The sequence below is a fragment of the Centroberyx affinis genome, unplaced genomic scaffold, assembly GCF_046629955.1.
Source record: "Centroberyx affinis isolate AG114_WGS23_722 - 3 ecotype Tasmania unplaced genomic scaffold, CSIRO-AGI_Caff_v1 ptg003223l_1, whole genome shotgun sequence".
Taxonomy (NCBI): Eukaryota; Metazoa; Chordata; class Actinopteri; order Beryciformes; family Berycidae; genus Centroberyx; species Centroberyx affinis.
In genome coordinates, this window is record NW_027281258.1 from 13,848 (window position 1) to 30,296 (window position 16,449).

The 16,449-nt window shown below is 44.1% G+C and overlaps 1 protein-coding gene across 1 annotated transcript in view; it reads right to left on the reverse strand.

Annotated features, from left to right (window-relative positions):
• pcloa (piccolo presynaptic cytomatrix protein a) overlaps window positions 1-16,449 on the reverse strand; it is a gene marked incomplete at its 3' end in the record, with an annotated part of 49,051 nt that overhangs the window by 12,744 nt on the left and 19,858 nt on the right. The window contains exons 4-9 of the mRNA XM_071538211.1: window positions 15,076-15,282; window positions 8,157-12,234; window positions 6,243-7,786; window positions 2,280-4,350; window positions 637-684; window positions 8-90 (exon numbers count right to left, since the gene is read on the reverse strand). Of these exons, the coding sequence (XP_071394312.1) occupies window positions 8-90; window positions 637-684; window positions 2,280-4,350; window positions 6,243-7,786; window positions 8,157-12,234; window positions 15,076-15,282 (8,031 nt within the window). The remainder of the gene's footprint in view (window positions 1-7; window positions 91-636; window positions 685-2,279; window positions 4,351-6,242; window positions 7,787-8,156; window positions 12,235-15,075; window positions 15,283-16,449) is intronic.

Consider the following 16,449-nt stretch of genomic DNA (forward strand, 5'->3'; position numbering starts at 1 on the left):
TTGTCACCTGTCTCCTCTCCTGTCCATTTTCTGACCGTCCGTCTCTAGGTTTATCAAACCAGTCGGTCTCTTCTCGTCTAAGGTGGTAGGCTTCAGGAATAAAAACAAGCATCACTTCAGAACCAATCAGAGAATCTGTCCTTATTTATCCTACCGCAGGGAACTGGTTTCTTCAATTCATTGAAAGGTGAATACATGCTGTTAAGGGGAAGTCCATTTGTGAAAGGACAATATTCATTTGTTATGGGGATAGAGGGATAGATATGAGGAAAATACAGGGCCATTAATATTTTACTTTCTTGTCAAAAGGATTCCAAGCAACAATATTACAGTTATATAAGCAGCAAACATAATAGTTTGAGTGAGAGTGAACACAATATGTAGTATTTGAATCTAAGCCTGTATAGTGTGGTGATTTTATTGTGAGTGTAAATGTTGGGTATACTGTATATTTCTCACTATCCTCTAACTTCAATTATTATCAATGTGCATGTGCTCCCTCCAAACCATGTGTGATGTGTAGCTTTGCAGTTTAAAATTCAGGAATGTTTGTCTGTTTTATGATGTGCATTTGACTTCTGGTGCAAGTTAAGATGTTAGCTTATGGATGATTGGAGAATTGAACTAATACTCTACCAGTGGTTGCATCGTCTCTGTTCAAAGCCATCAGGGAATCACTTAGGGCTGGAACCAAGGCAAATGGATTTACTTCGCATAATACTGGGACCCATGTGATGCCATCAACAAATGTCAAATAGTAACGCTGGATTCAAGACAGCTCAGAACTGGGATTTTTTTAAACTTCCAAACCAAAAGGATAAACAATGGCATCTTCTCGAGAGCCTGAACTTTGGCATTGAAAACTGACACATGTTGCATCCCCTTTTATGGCAACACTGCTCTCTCTTCAGCTCAGACATTTCCCAGTTCCAAGCTGTTTTGATCACACTTGAATTATTATGTATGGACAAAGAAGGCAATGATGAAAAAAAGGATTCAGTCATGGCTGTAATTATCTGCAGAATAAGCATTGGCAATATATATAAGCTTAACTTTTTGATTAGTTTTTAATCTATGAGCATTTGTAAAATAGTATGTACTTTTTCTATTAGGTGAGGCAGTAATACTTACAGGTCTTATAAAAAACACAAAGATTAAAAGAGAAGGCATAAATGTGTACCATGCAACATAGAAGTCACTGATGTATAACGATACATCCATGCAAGTACTCACAACAAGACATGCAAGTTAAGGTTTTATATTTATTACACATAAATTAGTGTTGCAGTCAAATAACATGCATTTAAAACATAGTTTACCTATTGAGTTGAGACCTATAACTTGGTATCATGACAAATGCATTTAATCCAGAAATATATTTGTGAACTTAAAAAACAATCACAAAATATACCAACAATGTCCAGCATTCACAGCACAGATCAACTATCCTAGGATCCAAAAATATAATACATAATCTGATTTCAGTATATTATCATTTTGAAAGAAGAATTATTATTTTAAAAGAGTTGTCTAGATTGACAACATCCTGTACCAATTACATCAATTTTGTTGTGGAGGCACTTTTTCAGTGTATGATTAATGACAAAAAAAGCATGTTCTTTGCAAATCTGACCTGAGTTTTGCAGAAGGATTATTCTGCTATTGTGGCTCAAGCCTTGTGTGCTTAACAAGAAGGATTTGAAAGAGTATGGAAATCTTCTTTAAGACTTAAAGGACAAAGCTTCATTTTTCAAGTGGCCTGTTGAAACAGTTACAGATGACAGCATGCTCTAAATAAAATGCAGGCTGCCACAAGAGAGATATTGCTATTCGAGGAGGAAAACCTCCCACACAATATAGCTGTAAGAGAAAGATATACTGTACGGTGTCATGCAATGAACTAATATAGAAAAATGTTACCCAATATTTGGAATACAGACAGAAACACAATGCATGCATAAAGATACTTTCAAACAAACCACATCAGAAAAGACTGCAAGATGGACAAAGACATGCATGCAAACCAAAACTCAACAGTTAAACCTAATACATTGACATCCAAAATAAAAAAGAAAAGATAGGCTACATTCACTGAGATACACGGATAAACATGAAAACATGAAAAAAGACAACAGACACACGTTGACATTTGATAAATACGCAACAGCTAAATATCATGAACGTTACAGAGTGCATGCAAGAAGTACCACATCCAAACAGTCCCCAAGATGAAACACTGAATAGGAAAAATGTGACGTTGTGACAAGGCTGTTTTTTACCTTCACTGTCTGACATGGTGCCCTGAAGGTCATCCAGCAGCGCATAGCCCCTACCCCTGGTTGGCTCCTCCCTGATATGCTGCTGTTGCTGGGAGTCCTGCAAGGATAGGCAGGAACCAAACTGGTCTCTTGAATCAGCAGAGATGGGTGGCAGAGGTCCTGCTGATGCCCGGGCCATGCCCATAGGCTGCCCAACAGGGCTCAGTGGACTCTCTTCCTCTGAGTTCTGGGCCACTATGGGGATTCGACCACGGCCACTTTGCACAATAGGCAGACTGGTGGGTTTGGTGCGACCAGATGGGGTCTGGTAGCTTGACCCATCCCCAGATGCTTCACCGTCCCCCTTAAGCCTCAGGGATGAGCTGGAAGGGTCTCTTTTGATGGACAAGTCCAGGCCATAGCAAGAAGTGGGTCTGGATGAGGGTCTAGAGCGGCTACCACTAGGATAGGCAGAGTCCAAGCCCAAGCCCTGGCCCAGGTTTAGCGAACCAGCCAAGTTGGCACCCAAGGTGGAACCCAGGTATTTTTGCTGCTCTGCAATATTCTTGCGTAGGCCAAAGGTAATCTCATCCTGCATGAGTCGGCTGGATCTTGGGGATCCACTGCTAGTCCCCAGATAACTGGTATAGTCTGTCTCCAAACCTCTGCTGTCCGTAATAGAGGAGTACTTGGAGGAGATCTTAGGATCTATTAGTGGAGTCTTGTGTTTTTGGTACAACATGGACGCTGGAAGTTGCTTAGCTGCCTGCTTCTCTAGTGTAAGTCTACTGATGCTATACTTCTCTGACTTTGGGTAGTGTCTTTGGGAGTAACTAGAGATGCCAGAGCTAGGGGTATAGTAGTGGTGGGAGAGACCTGTCAATTGTTCTAAGCTTTCCGTCCCAGCCGTACTTCTCCTGAACTCTTGCTTCAGCTGCTGCTTCAGGAGCTTCAGTTCATAGGGCTCTTCCATCGAATCCTCCTCATCAGGGGTCTTTCCATAAGTATGGAGTCTGGAGGTGGAACCCAAGTAGTCAGTAGACCCTAGATCTGCTGCACTTCTGCGCAGCAACTTCTCTGCCTTGGCTAGCTCCCTCTCAGCCAGGCTATAGGACGAGGATAGGCCTGTGGAGCCCTTGGCCAGTTCTGCAGCATCTTCCAGCAGCATGTAACTCCGGGGTGTATGGTGGTCTACATCTGTATAATAGGAATCAGAGACAGTTGACATGGGGCTACCTGCAATACTTCCCCCTTCTAAGGCTCGGAGGTCCAGGTGGTTGCCATACTTGTCATATTTGACTCCCAGGAAGGCGGATGATGTGGGATCAGGCTGGCGGCTGATGACATCATATTTGGTTGCATCCAGCTCTGAGAGGAGGGCTGCTTGCCTGGCTGCTTTCTGCTGGAGCAGGAGCATTTGGTGGTAGCTTTGCTGCTGGGAGCTAGTGAGCGAGGGGACAGATGAGTAGATAGATTGAGACTGGTAGGACTGGGGGGTCTGGTAGAGAGACTGCTGGTATTGGCTTTGAGGGTACTGGTATTGTGAATATTTCCCATACTCATGTTTGGTTTGAGGTGGGACAAACTCATCCAGTTCTGACTGTGGTGCTGTTCTGGGACGTTCAAGACCATGACCTCCAATCTCCTCATCTTCACCACCTCCGCGGCCACCTCTTGTCTCCCGGATGTTACTGACCTCACTGTCTGACATGTAGTCTCTGTCTTCAGCCACGCTCTGCAAATAGGCCCTTTCCCTCTTCTCCCTCTCCTTCAGTAGCGCATCTTTTCTTCGATTAATGCCCATCTCCAAGTACCTAAGCTTGGCATCAATCTCTTTCTCCTCTTCATCTAGCTCTGCCTGCTTTTTGCGGAGCTTGGAGGACTCACGCTCCACCAGATCCAGCTCACGATCAATGTCTTGTAGGATCTTGGCACGTGCCATGTTAGAATTGCGGCACATTCTCCGGCGGGCAGAACCAGTGCTGTATGCTGTCTGGCCACTGGCAGTTGACTCATCCTCTGAGGGTGGATTGGGGAGAGTCCTCTTCACCTTCTTTTGAGTGCCTGTTGGTGTGCCACCTGAGCCTTTCCCCTGTGGGAAAAAAATAAATAAAAACCTAAAAGGACTGTAGGACTTCAAACAGCTTTCTTTTTCCCCACAAGAATGAGTCAGCTGGATATACTCTGCAGAACTTGAAAAATGACGTTCTCTGAACCTTATTATACAGATTAAATTACCTTGAGAGAATTGCTAAATCTTGCATGATTTCAATTATGCAATCAAATTAACAAGGGGCAAAAATAGGGGGAAGTGGATCAATTCTAGTGTCTCTATGCCTTAATTACACTAAGTTATGACTAAAACATGGTGTGTATGACTGCATGAAAGCTTGTTGGAAAACAGGTTATTGATCACCCTTTGTGAGTCCCAGTAAAATATGTATTTCTGCCCATAAATGTTTCCCACTGCTCACTAAATTTTACCTTCTTAAGTATGGTCTCAAAAGAAGTAATTTATTCACATTAGGCCTCTATGGATCTCTGACAGCTCAATATTTTCTTGCAAGCTCAGCTTTTTGCCCACCCTTTTATGTATGTATGAGGTTCTCAACAGTGAATCGCCCAGGCAGAAAACTGACTTCCATACCCCATGAGGGCCAGAAGCAAAATAAGAAGCCTAAGTGGGTGTGTGTAACCTATGAATAAATCTTTCAGTTATTTCTTTTTACTTCGCTGCATGTCCCCCTGTATGTCTGCGACCCAAAATGAAATTAGAGCTTTGCGGGTAACAGTTTACTTCAAGTGCTGCTCAAAACGCATAATACAGCAGAAGTGCATGAATCTTAAAGTGGAATAATGCAGAATTTAAGTATTCACATAATGAACATTCCAGTCTGCATTTGTTAACTTCACGACTGTCACCATAAGCCAGAAATGAGAGGGTTTGTCACATGCCCTAGTCTGAGGTCACACCGATCACATGGAGAATGAATTGAAAAGATAGAAACATTGGCAGTACACAACATAATTTTCAGATGAGTACACTTCATGATTCAAATCTAATTTAGCATTATATTCACTTAAATATAACATTAAATTTACTTGTGTATAAGTCCATAAAGTCAGTGCTCTATTCAATCTCCAGGTTGTACATGAGTATGACATGACAGACTATGGTATTGATTCTTGGTGCTGGACAATAATTGTTAATGGTTAGTTATACTTGGACAAATAATTCTTGGACTGAATTAGTCCATAGGAATAATCAAAACAATTTCTTTAAAATCTCTTAAAATTTAACATTCACTGGCCTCTACAGTGAAGTTAACAAGGTGAAACACTGGTGATTTTAGTTTATTTTAGTTTAGGCAGTGATGCAATTATCATTGCTTATAATTCTATCACACTTATAAAGATATATTTGAGACATGTCAAATGTTACCCTGAAGGGCAATGTATCAATCAGCCTAATTTCAACAATCAACATAATTTGTATGTATTGAAAGAAAACTACTATGACATATTAACCCACATTGTTACCAGGTCTAATTTGCAATGAAAAGCACCATATTTGAAATATGGAGAGGTGAAAATCATTCTGAGAGTTCCACCAGTATCAAAAGCTATGGCTTAGAAGGAACTTAAACGCTAACATTAATAAATCTCCTTTACAGCAGCAGTGTCTTGGAAAGGGCCTGCTATGAATGGATCACATTAATTTAGCAAGCTGAATGAAAATACGGTAAAACCTAAGGCTGCAATAATGAGCCAGAGAGAAACAAAACTGACCCTGCAACATCATTTTAGTATTATGATGGTATATTATCAAGTTGTAACGCATAGTACTAATCACTAAGGAAAGTTCAAGCACAAATAAGACCCTCATTTTCGTAAAGACAAAATAAACACAGTTGTGTATTATTATATGCCAGTGTTTGTCATTTCTTACATTTGTGTCCATTAGAGTGATAATCATATACTCACAGTGTAGCTATCACCATACTGTGTACCAGATGACGCTCTTTCTTCTCCTGTTGGACTCATGGGCTTAGGGTCAGACATGGATCTCTGCATGGCCTTTGGTCCCCTAGGACTTGCTGGAGAGACTTTGGATGGTTCAGTACTTCCTCTTAGTTTTTGTGGGCTTGTGTCACCCAATGATTTCTCATAGGACACAAACTCAAGGGATTTGCTAGGAGATATACAGGGGGATATAGGGGAATAGAGTACTTTGGGAGATTTGGGAGGGGCTTGAAGGGTGGAGGACTCAGCTTTGAGGTTGGGGGACTGGCCTATTTCTAAGGGAGTGGGTCGTTTCTTTGGTGAGGTCCTTTCAGAATCAGACAGCTCCATTCTGGTGTCCATTCTTATGTTCCCCTCTGTGTCAGTCTGTATAGAGATCTCTGTGTGGGCTTGAAGAGACATGTCTGACTGCCCACTTCTATCTCCCCTTGAAGTGCGAGGCCTGCTTCGCCGGCCTCTTGACTGAGCTTCCCACTCCTCTTGATCCTCATCATCAGTCTGCACGCAACTATCAACACTCTTTTTACCACTTCTCTTCTTCCTCCCTGCTGTGTAAGCTTTGCTGACTGCATCATCTTCTTCATCCGTCTGGCACCCACTATCTGTGATCTTTCGGGACAGCACTGTGCCATCAGGTCCTAGGACGACTGCCTCCTGTGGGCCATGGCCCGGTATGTCTCCACCTGGATACATCTGTCGAAGCTTTTGCTCCTCCAGTTGCACACGAAGCTGCTCTTGGAGCCTCTGAATCTGCTCAAGCTGCTGCTGCTGCTGGGCATAGGTCTCTTTTTGCATCATAAGGTGAGCCTGTCTCTCCTCCTCTTGCTGGGCCAGGATATGCTGCTTCATGGCCTGCAGCTCCTCCAGCTCCTTCTGTACAATGAGTTGCTCCTGTTCACGGAAACGTTGTATCTCCTGGCGCTCCCACTCTAACTCTTCAGCCAGGCGCTGTTGCTTGAGCTTCTCCATCTCCAGCCTCTCACGCTCTGCCTGGTACTGGCCATCCCCAGGAACCATGGGTGAGGACAGAGCTTCCAGTGAGGCAGCTATGGCCTCCAGGGACGCGTCAGTGTAGGTGTCAAGGGACAGTGAGGTTGTTGTGGTGGTGACACCATCAGCAGCAGTGGTACCCTCCTTGGAGATCTCCAGATTCAGTGGGGCATCTCCTTGCTCTCCCGTTGCAGTAGTGGAGATGGTGGAGAGGAAACTATGGGACCGTGTAAGTGGCAAGTTCTGGAGGTTGGACAGGGATGGCATGGTGTCACTGGTATGCATACCCGAGAGGGTGTTGTATGTAGTACTAAAGATGGACCCAGGTTGGGTGGTAATGGCATATGTAGATGGGATTGGTGCCGCAACAGAAGAATAGACCACCCCATTTGATGACCTTAAGACACTGCTTGTGCCAAAGAGTGTACCAACAGCACCTGTTACTCTGGCTTGCGAATAAGGTGGAATTGTCATTCCTGCATATGCCCCTTTTTTGGAGTAGTCCACAGCTTCACCTGTCAAAAGTCAAAAATATCAGTTGAATCCAAATAATACAGACTAGTTCAACGTTGAAGAAGTAAACAGCAAGCCATGCTTCATCCAAATTATGAAAAAGGCAGAAAAAGGGAAAAAAATAAAAATAAAAACTCCAATCTCCAGAAGTGCGACAAGCCCAAACAATATGTAACAGCATGCAGGCACATGCAAAAATATCATCACGAAAGAACAAAAAACAAAGAAAATTGAACGTCCATGCAAATCAGGATGATAAAGGATGAAACAAACAAAAAACAAAACAAAAATGCCACATGTATTAGCCGTGAATGAGTGGAGGCAGTTCGAAGTGACATTTCAGTGAGAGGTCTGCAATGTCGCTGCACTGACCTGCATCGGAAATCTTTGCTGAGGTAAGGTCTACTGCACCCTCTGTGGTGCCATTGAAATTATAGCTGTTCTTGCTCTTGTAGAAGAAGAGTCCAGCCTCTGCCAGGTTAGTGTCAGACATCGACGGTTTGATTCCACCGAAGCCTCTCATGCCATAGGGTGAGCGGTCATACTGGTAATGGTCATCTCGATATCCAAAACGGTCTTCGGGCAGAGGTGTGGTGGGCTGCTGTGTGGTGCAGCTTCCTGCAAATGGGAGCTTGTACACAACATCACAACATACGGCTCTTTTCCCTGCAGTTAGATCCACAGGTTTGCCATCATCCTCTGTAATCACAGCTGTCACCACTTCTGCAGAAGCAGCATCCACTGATACCACAGTGTTGAATGGTTTTGTTGTGCTAAGGTCCACGGCTCCTGCCACTGTAGCTGTACCCGTAGTTAATCCATTGGCCACACAACCTGGAACAGGAGTGGGGGCGACAGTGATAGGAGGGGTCTGGAAGGTTCCTCCACCTGTGCTTGATCCAACTGAAAGGTTGATGGGAATCTCTGCACTGGTAGTGGTGGAGGGCTGAGAATCAATTGGTCGATAGATAATTTGAGAAATAGGCTCAAATGATTTGTTTTTTGTTAGCTGAAGGGGCACTGAAGATGCCTGTGAGGTGTCTACATTGTCATACCGCTGGATAGTGGCAGCGCAGGTAACAATGGTGATGCTATCAGTAATAATGGAAACAGTGGATGATTCAGCGCTGAGGTTGACCACAGGTGACTGCACTGCACTGTTCTGACGAGCATTGACATCAGTTGCAAAGGACTGACGTCTTGACTCTGGGCCAGCAGACAGATCCACACCTTTCATGTCTGATTCTGGGTCCACCTTCATGGTCCTAAGGTCTACCACCTCACCAGGTTGGTAGGCCTGTCCATTCTGTGCTGGCAGTTGGGGTTTAGGTTTCTCCAATGAGATTGGAACACCATTTGCTCTTGGGGCTGGCATTGGAGGTGGTGTCCTTTCATGTACAACAGAGACAGTGGTTCTTTGGACTTCGGTAGTGACCACTTGAGAGACATGGTTAGGCGTAACCACAGGTGGCTGTGCCGAGGCAGATACAGCTTCAATAATATGACAAGAACTAGATACATGTTTTTCTGGGCCACAAATCTCTTGGCTTTCTACAGACTCAGTGACTCGTGTGTATGCCAGAGGCACCCTGGTTGTTTGCGGAGGGGGTAGCTGCGGATATGATTGAGGTTGAGGCTGTGGTTGATGATAACTTTGGGGTTGAGCTTGTAGTGAAGGAGATGCTGGACCAGGACTAGAGGGGGCTTGGGTTGAGACACCCTCTACTGGAGAACTGGGCTGAGATGGCAATGTGATGACCACATAGGTGTCACGAAGATTGCTGGCATATCTTGGTGAAGAAGGAGACTTTGGTGAGGGGTGAAACTGCTTGCTTTCAGAAGAGGGACTCAGATTCAGAGCTACGTCAGTGGGGCTTGTGGCAAGTACAGTGGGTCTTGGTGGATGTGGGACATGGGCAGGTGAAGATGGCTGGGAGCCAGGTTTTGGTGCAATTGGTGGTTTGACACCATCTCCTGGCCTGTGGCTATATGTCATCCCAGCAGGAATGGATGGCTTTGGGGGAACTGGAGGGGGAACATGAGGTTTGTATGTTGGTGTGACTGGTTGTCTTACAGATGATCCTTGAGCTGTAGTCAATGCCACTGGTTCTGGCCTGATTGGAGTTGCTGGAGCCTGAGCTGGAAGTGGAACTGGAGGTTTCCTGGGGAAAACTGTAGGCTTTGGTGGGGTGGGAGGAGGCAGTGGAGGTGCAACAGGTACATCCGCTTTTTCCTGAGAGTTAGCCCTGCGTAGGATGTTTGGCTTAGGGGGCACAGGTGGGGCAGTTGACACTAAGCTGGGTGTAGTGGGTGTGTACTGGGGGACGGTAGGTAAGGGTGATACACTGTCAACCACAGGAGCTGATGGTCTTGGGGGTGCACTGGATAAATCTACAACATCAGACTGGGATGCTGCAATGGTGGTTTGAGGTTGCTTATCTGATGTGGATGATGGAGGAACCTCACAAACCACCACTACAGGCTCAGTTTCCATAGGTGATGTTACTACTGGTGTTTCTGATGAAGCAGTTGTCTCTTCTCCCTTTTTAATCACACTCATCTCCTCATCAGAAGACAATTCTCCTGAAGAGCACTGTGTCACCTTTAAGTCTGGAATGGGATGGAGTGCCCTTCTAGATGCTGTGCCATCAACCTCTGGCTCCTGTTGAGTTGGACTCGTTCCAGGAGTCAGAACTCTTTTCATGAGTTCTTCATAGGCAGCTTCAGCATCAAGCAATGGCTTTCCATCCTTTCCTAGTGTTACTGTACTGCTTTTGGAGATGGTACACTCAGCAGGTTGCAAAACAATTTCTGGTTTGGTGCTTTCTTTTACTGGCTGCATCTTTTGATATTCCTGCTCCAGCTGCATGAACTCCTTCCTTTTCTTTATCATGTCTTCGTAAACTTCATCTGGTGATCTCAGCTTTTTGGGCTGAGGAGGAACAATGATCTTCTCTGATTCGGCTTTTGAACTATCAATAAGGGACTCGTAGGCATAGTCCTCAATGAGCATTCCTCCATAAAGGGACTCTTTCCCTGCTTGGATCTCATGTTTCTCAACTGTTGGAGACTTAGCCCTCAGCATTATCTCTTCATAAGCCTCATCAGCGGTTTTGAGAGGTTTTATCTGTGGTTTGTCAGCATTTTGATCATCAGTTGGGGAGTGAAGAGATACTGATGTAGGCAGTTGATAACTTTTCTGGACTGCTGCAATCTTTTCAGCATTGATTTCAAACCCTTCAGGCTCAGACTCAATGCTGGGGGAGAAATCAGAGCAGGATGAGCGTCTGATCTCCTCCATTTCAGCCTCTTGCCTCAATTCTTCGGTTGGTGAGGCATCTTCAATGGGAGAGAGGTTGCTCGGTGGTGTCTTTGGACGCTCTCGTCTCCTCTGGCGAATCTCTTCTTTGTCTTTCTTGGACTTTTTCCCAGATCCCTTCTGTTTCTCTTGTTCCCTGAGCAGCTCCTCCTCCTCCCGTAACTCTTCTTCCTCAGAAGAGTCTTCAATAGTTGGTAGCATCTGGCCAGGTTGTCTGTGTTTGGCTTTTCTGTGTTGTTTCCCCTCACCAGAGCGGATATGGCTGGGGCTACTACTATCACTGTCTTCATCCAGAGAGGAGAGGGATGTTGGAGATGTGCCAGGAGTGAAACTGGATGCATGCAGACTGGATGACCCCTCACCTCTGGACCGGTCATCTGGTGAGTCTGTGAGGCTTTCCATTTCAAGCTCTCCATCATCATTAGGTACACGCATAGGGGTGCTCGTTGCGTTGAGCTCCATAGTTCGGAATTTACGAACTGCGATGCCACTCTCTGGCTCCCCTTCTTTCGGTTCTGGTCCCACTTCTTTCTCTGTCTCAGGTTTATTCAATGAGGAGCAGAGTTGCTTGTCTTCTTCATCATCTGGGCTTATGGTGCTCTTCTTGAGAAGTCGTCTGGCTTTTCCTGATGTCCTGATATCAGTTTTCTGCTCCGTCCGTTTCTTCTCCTCCTCTCTGATCTTTCGCCTGATTAGGTTTTCCTCATCAGATGGAGAAGCATCCTCATTCTCACTCATTTCCATGATCTGTTTTCGAATGAAATCCTCCTCATCCCCAGACACAGGGCTTTCTTTTCCAAAGCTCTCACTGCTGTCATCCAATGAATCTGTGGGCACAAGGAGTTTTTTCTTTGGGGTACCAGTGGTATTTTTCTTCTCAGAAAGTTCTCTGTCTTCTTCTGAGCTGGGCGAGTCAGGTGAGAGAGGAAGCACCTCTAATTTACGCCTGGTCTTTAGTGTGTCAGTGAGTTTCTCCTCATCATCCTTTGATTGCGTGCTTGCCTGGGCCTCAAGAATGGGAAGGACTGTGCTCTCCAGCTTAGCTAAGTCTGAGGGGCTGGTGGGACTGCTCTCCTTGGCAGCTATTTCTTTTTCTCCAGGCTCTTTCAGGGTCTCCTTCACCTTTTTAGCCTGTTGGAATGAAATAAGAAACAATTAAATTTTTTCTTCAAACATTACAATAAAACCCTTAAATTATAGCTCAAATATGGGATAATTTGAGTGTGCTAAATGTGTACTACATACTGTATGCATATAGATTCTTGAGAAGGAGGAAATGTAGATGGAAATAGGCTTTTTGCATCTTCATTTATTTATTAGATAAATAAAGTAATTTGAATGTACATTTAAATTCATGTTTAACAGTAAAGGGTCAAGAGCTCTGTTAATCAGTTTCATGTCAAAAATGTTGGCTTCAGTCAGTGTTTTGGATTTCTGTGGTGGGGCTAAGATGTTGTTTATATTTATTAGTTAAAGTACTAAAGGAACACAGGAAGCCAAAACATGGGATTTGAGACATCGTTTTCAATTCTTTTTTAAGTGATTAATTCATACTTCTATACAAGAACAGCACAACAGGACTTGACAGCTAAAGAGCGCACAGAATTAGAATTAGAATTAGAATTATTTGCAAGCTGTAAGCTACTCTATAAGCCCCACTCTTCAAGAATGTAAGTGATAAATGGCGTCATCAAAAAATTCTGTAATCAATGCTATTATTGTACAAAAGATAATCATTTTAAATATTGTACAATATTTAGTTGAACCATTTACCAGCATAGTGGAAATGTGACTTCCACATGTTACTTAATGCATTTGTTACATACAATAGAAATATAGCCAATGATGTAAAAAGATAAAGTACACTGCTATGGTATGAATGAGATTAAATATATTTATGGTAATCGGTCAAAATCAAGCCTTTTAAGTCATCAAAGTAGGAGCCCTCTAATACAACACTAGACCACTACTTGTGCTACATACTACAGTCACCTCTGCGACTGCATCTGCATCATTGGGCTTTTCCAGAAGCTGAGCTTCAGCCTCCTTTTTCTCTTCTGTGTCAGCATTCTCTTCCTTTGGGCCTTTGTCTTTGTCCTGCTTACTAACTACAGAGACTGGGGTGTCAGGTTCTGCTAGAGGGACTGGAGCTATAGAAAAACCTTCATTTTGAAAAGCAGTCTCAGATGTTTTATCCTCCTTTGATATTGTGTTCTCTCCTACATCATTCCCTGCACTGCCCTCTTTGTTACAGACTGTGTTCGCCTCTGATACTGAAATATGTTCCTGTTTGTTGTCAACAGGTTGTGACTCAACTTCTTTCTCATTTTTGTCAAGCTTTGCTTCCTTCTCTTTGGTTGACACTTTTTGCTCAGCAACTTCAGCAGTGCTATTTGTCTTTTGTGCTTCAGCTTCTGTCTCTTTCTGTATGGGTTTCTCTTCAGAGACTTTATCTGAGCCTTGTGCCTCACTAACCACAGATGAGGACACCATCTCTGCACTTTGCTGAGGCTCTTTGACATTGACCTTTTCTTGCTCATTAGCATCAGGAGCTGGGGGAACAGACTTAACCACTGCTTTTTCAGCTTTATCATCTACTTTTGGCGCTTCAACCTTTGTATCTACAGGTTTCTGCTTTTCCCCCTTCTGTGCTACACTCTCTGCTTTGACCATTTTTTCTTTCTCTTCAGAATTTTCTGCCAGTGAGACTATCTCCACAGGGTATTCCTTAGCTGGGAATGGCTCATTTTGTGCTGCTGGTTTTGCCTCTTGATGTGTCTGTTTCTCTTCTTCAGAGACTTTTTCACTAACTGGGACAGTCAGAGCTGGCTCTGCTGCTTTGGGCAGCAGACATGGCTCTCCGGCTCTTTCCAATTCTTTTTTCTCCATAGCAGTTTCAGTAGAGAAGGGTGCTGGACTTGATTCTGATTCTTTATCATTAACTTTCTCCTCAAGAAGTTTCTGGTCATTGGCCTTCTCAGCTGTTTTCTGTTGAAGTGCTTTCTCCTCAACAGCCCCCTCCTTAGCTGCTTTCTCTCCAACAGCCTTCTCCTCAACTGTTTTTTCCTCAATCTTAGCTTCCTTCTCAGCTACTTTATTCTCAACCACATACTCCTCAACAACTATTTTCTCCTCAGTCACTTTCTCTTCTACTATGTAAGCAGAGTGTTCTACCTCTTTAGCCTCACCAGGCTGTTCTTTCTCTGTAACTGGGGGGCTTTCTTTTACATTTTCTAAATCTTTTGGTGGCTCTGGGACCTCAACTTTGTCGACAAGGGCTACTGGAGCTGAATTTTCTAGAACCTCAGCTGGGGGTGAAGGCGCTTCCTTTGAGGATGCCGGCTTTTCTGTAGTTTCTTTCTTGATGTCAGGTGCTACACTTTCTGCCTCTGTTTTTTTGGTGGTGCCTGCATGATCCACATGAAGAGCTGTATCTACTATATCTGGTGCTGGGGTCTGGTCAGCTGGAGCTGCTTGAGGCTCAACTTCCTGAGGTTTCTTAGGTGGCTGATTTTGGCCTACCTCTGCTACTTTCTCCTCCTCTTTTACAATAGGTGCTGTGAGTTCAGGCGTGACTGGCGTCTTGTCTAAACCTTTATCAGGCGATGGCTTTTGCGGCTCACTTTCCACAGGATGAGCGCTGGCAGTTTCACTCTGTGCTTGTTGCTCAGCATTAGATGGCTCTGTCTTAGGTGAAGGCTGCTCCTCTACTGCTTTCTCAGAGCTACTCTGCCGTTGCTCAACTGCTGAGATTTCGGGGACATTCTCAACTACACTCTCTGAAATGGGAGCTTCTTGCACAGGCTCAGATATAGGCTCAGATACTGGTTCAGTTGCTTGAGGCTGTTCTTGTTCTTTTGACTGTGGTGTCCCCTGAGGGCTGATATCAGAAGGAGGGGCACTATTAGCAAGAGGGAAATTGTCCTCAGGTGGAACTGGTGCACTATCGGGTGCTGGGGTGGGTGCAAGCACTACCTTGGTCTCAGGAGCTGATGGGGTTTGTTCTGCTGCTTCTACCACAGGTTTGCTATCTATAGCAGCAGGGGCAGGGGTGGAGGAGAGGGGAGGGGCTGGAGCAGGTGTTTGCTTCTTGGGGGAAGCCATGGCTGGAGGTGGCATGTCTCCCAGCTGGCCCGATATGGCTCTTTGGGTCTGGCAGTTCAGGCAAAGCCATTCTTTCTGTAAGACAAAAGATAAATTGTTGGAAATGAATATAAATTGTTTAAAACTTTCAGTTATCGTTTCATATTATGGTTTTTAACTCTTCATTAGTAACTAAATAGTTGGTATACATCTTTTGTATGAAGTGCCTGGTTTGCATTGCATGAAATGACTTCACAACACTGTGCTGGGAATCCTAGCATGGAATTACATTAAGAAATGTATATTCCATTCTGAAACATGTTACTGAACAGTGTTACAGAGTTTCTACGTAGTTAAAACGTCACTGTGACAAGGAGCCAATGTAACTTCTTCTATTTCAAGGCCAGCTTTTTACATTTATGGGACTTAGAGATAGGCCCATCCATAATGCATGGTAATGGGACAGGGGTTTACCAAAGCATGTCAGAAAGGCTTGGGTGGCCTGTGCAGACATTTCATGGCGCAGACTTAGCAGAGAGACTGAGTTTGAGTGTGTACGTGTATCTGTAAGATTGTATAGCTTGGTGTGTGTATCTTTGTGTGTGTGTTTGTGTATGTGTTGTGCACATGTCAGTAGTATGTGTGAATCCTAAACCAGTCTTTTCCCTCCAAATTCGACCATTTACAAACATCCACGACTCAGAAAACTAGGTCAGCTGGCATTACAAATGGGAGAGGCAGTGAACCACAACTGTTTTTGTCAAGACCTTCTTAGAGAGACTCTCTGCTCTCTGAAGATCTTATTTAGTTCCAATTAAGCTTGCCTCCAAACACTGAAGCCTAACATAGGGCAATTTAAAGAATGTTTTCAGTGTGCTGTTTATTCTTTAAGTACAATCAAGTCAGCTGGGATGTAGTCCATCACAAAAGCTCTGAAAATAAAACAGAAAACAGTGTTGCAACGGCACAAGAAACAAACGTATTGCTGGCACAGCTGTGCTAATCTGTCATCTCACAGCTCTGCTAATTCTGTCCTGTCATGGTTATCTTATTATTGCTGCATATTCTCAGGTGCTCACTCATATTCTCAGGTGCTCACTTAAAAACACAGGGCTCGAGAGGAATATATCAAGGCTGAAGGCCCTGTTGGGGGCTATGATTCAAGTGTTGTAGCCATTAAGAGGTTTAATATCCAATACTGCTTTATTATCCAACACAAAAGGGGAAAATAAAAGTGATGATAAACATTCAACACCTTGGGAT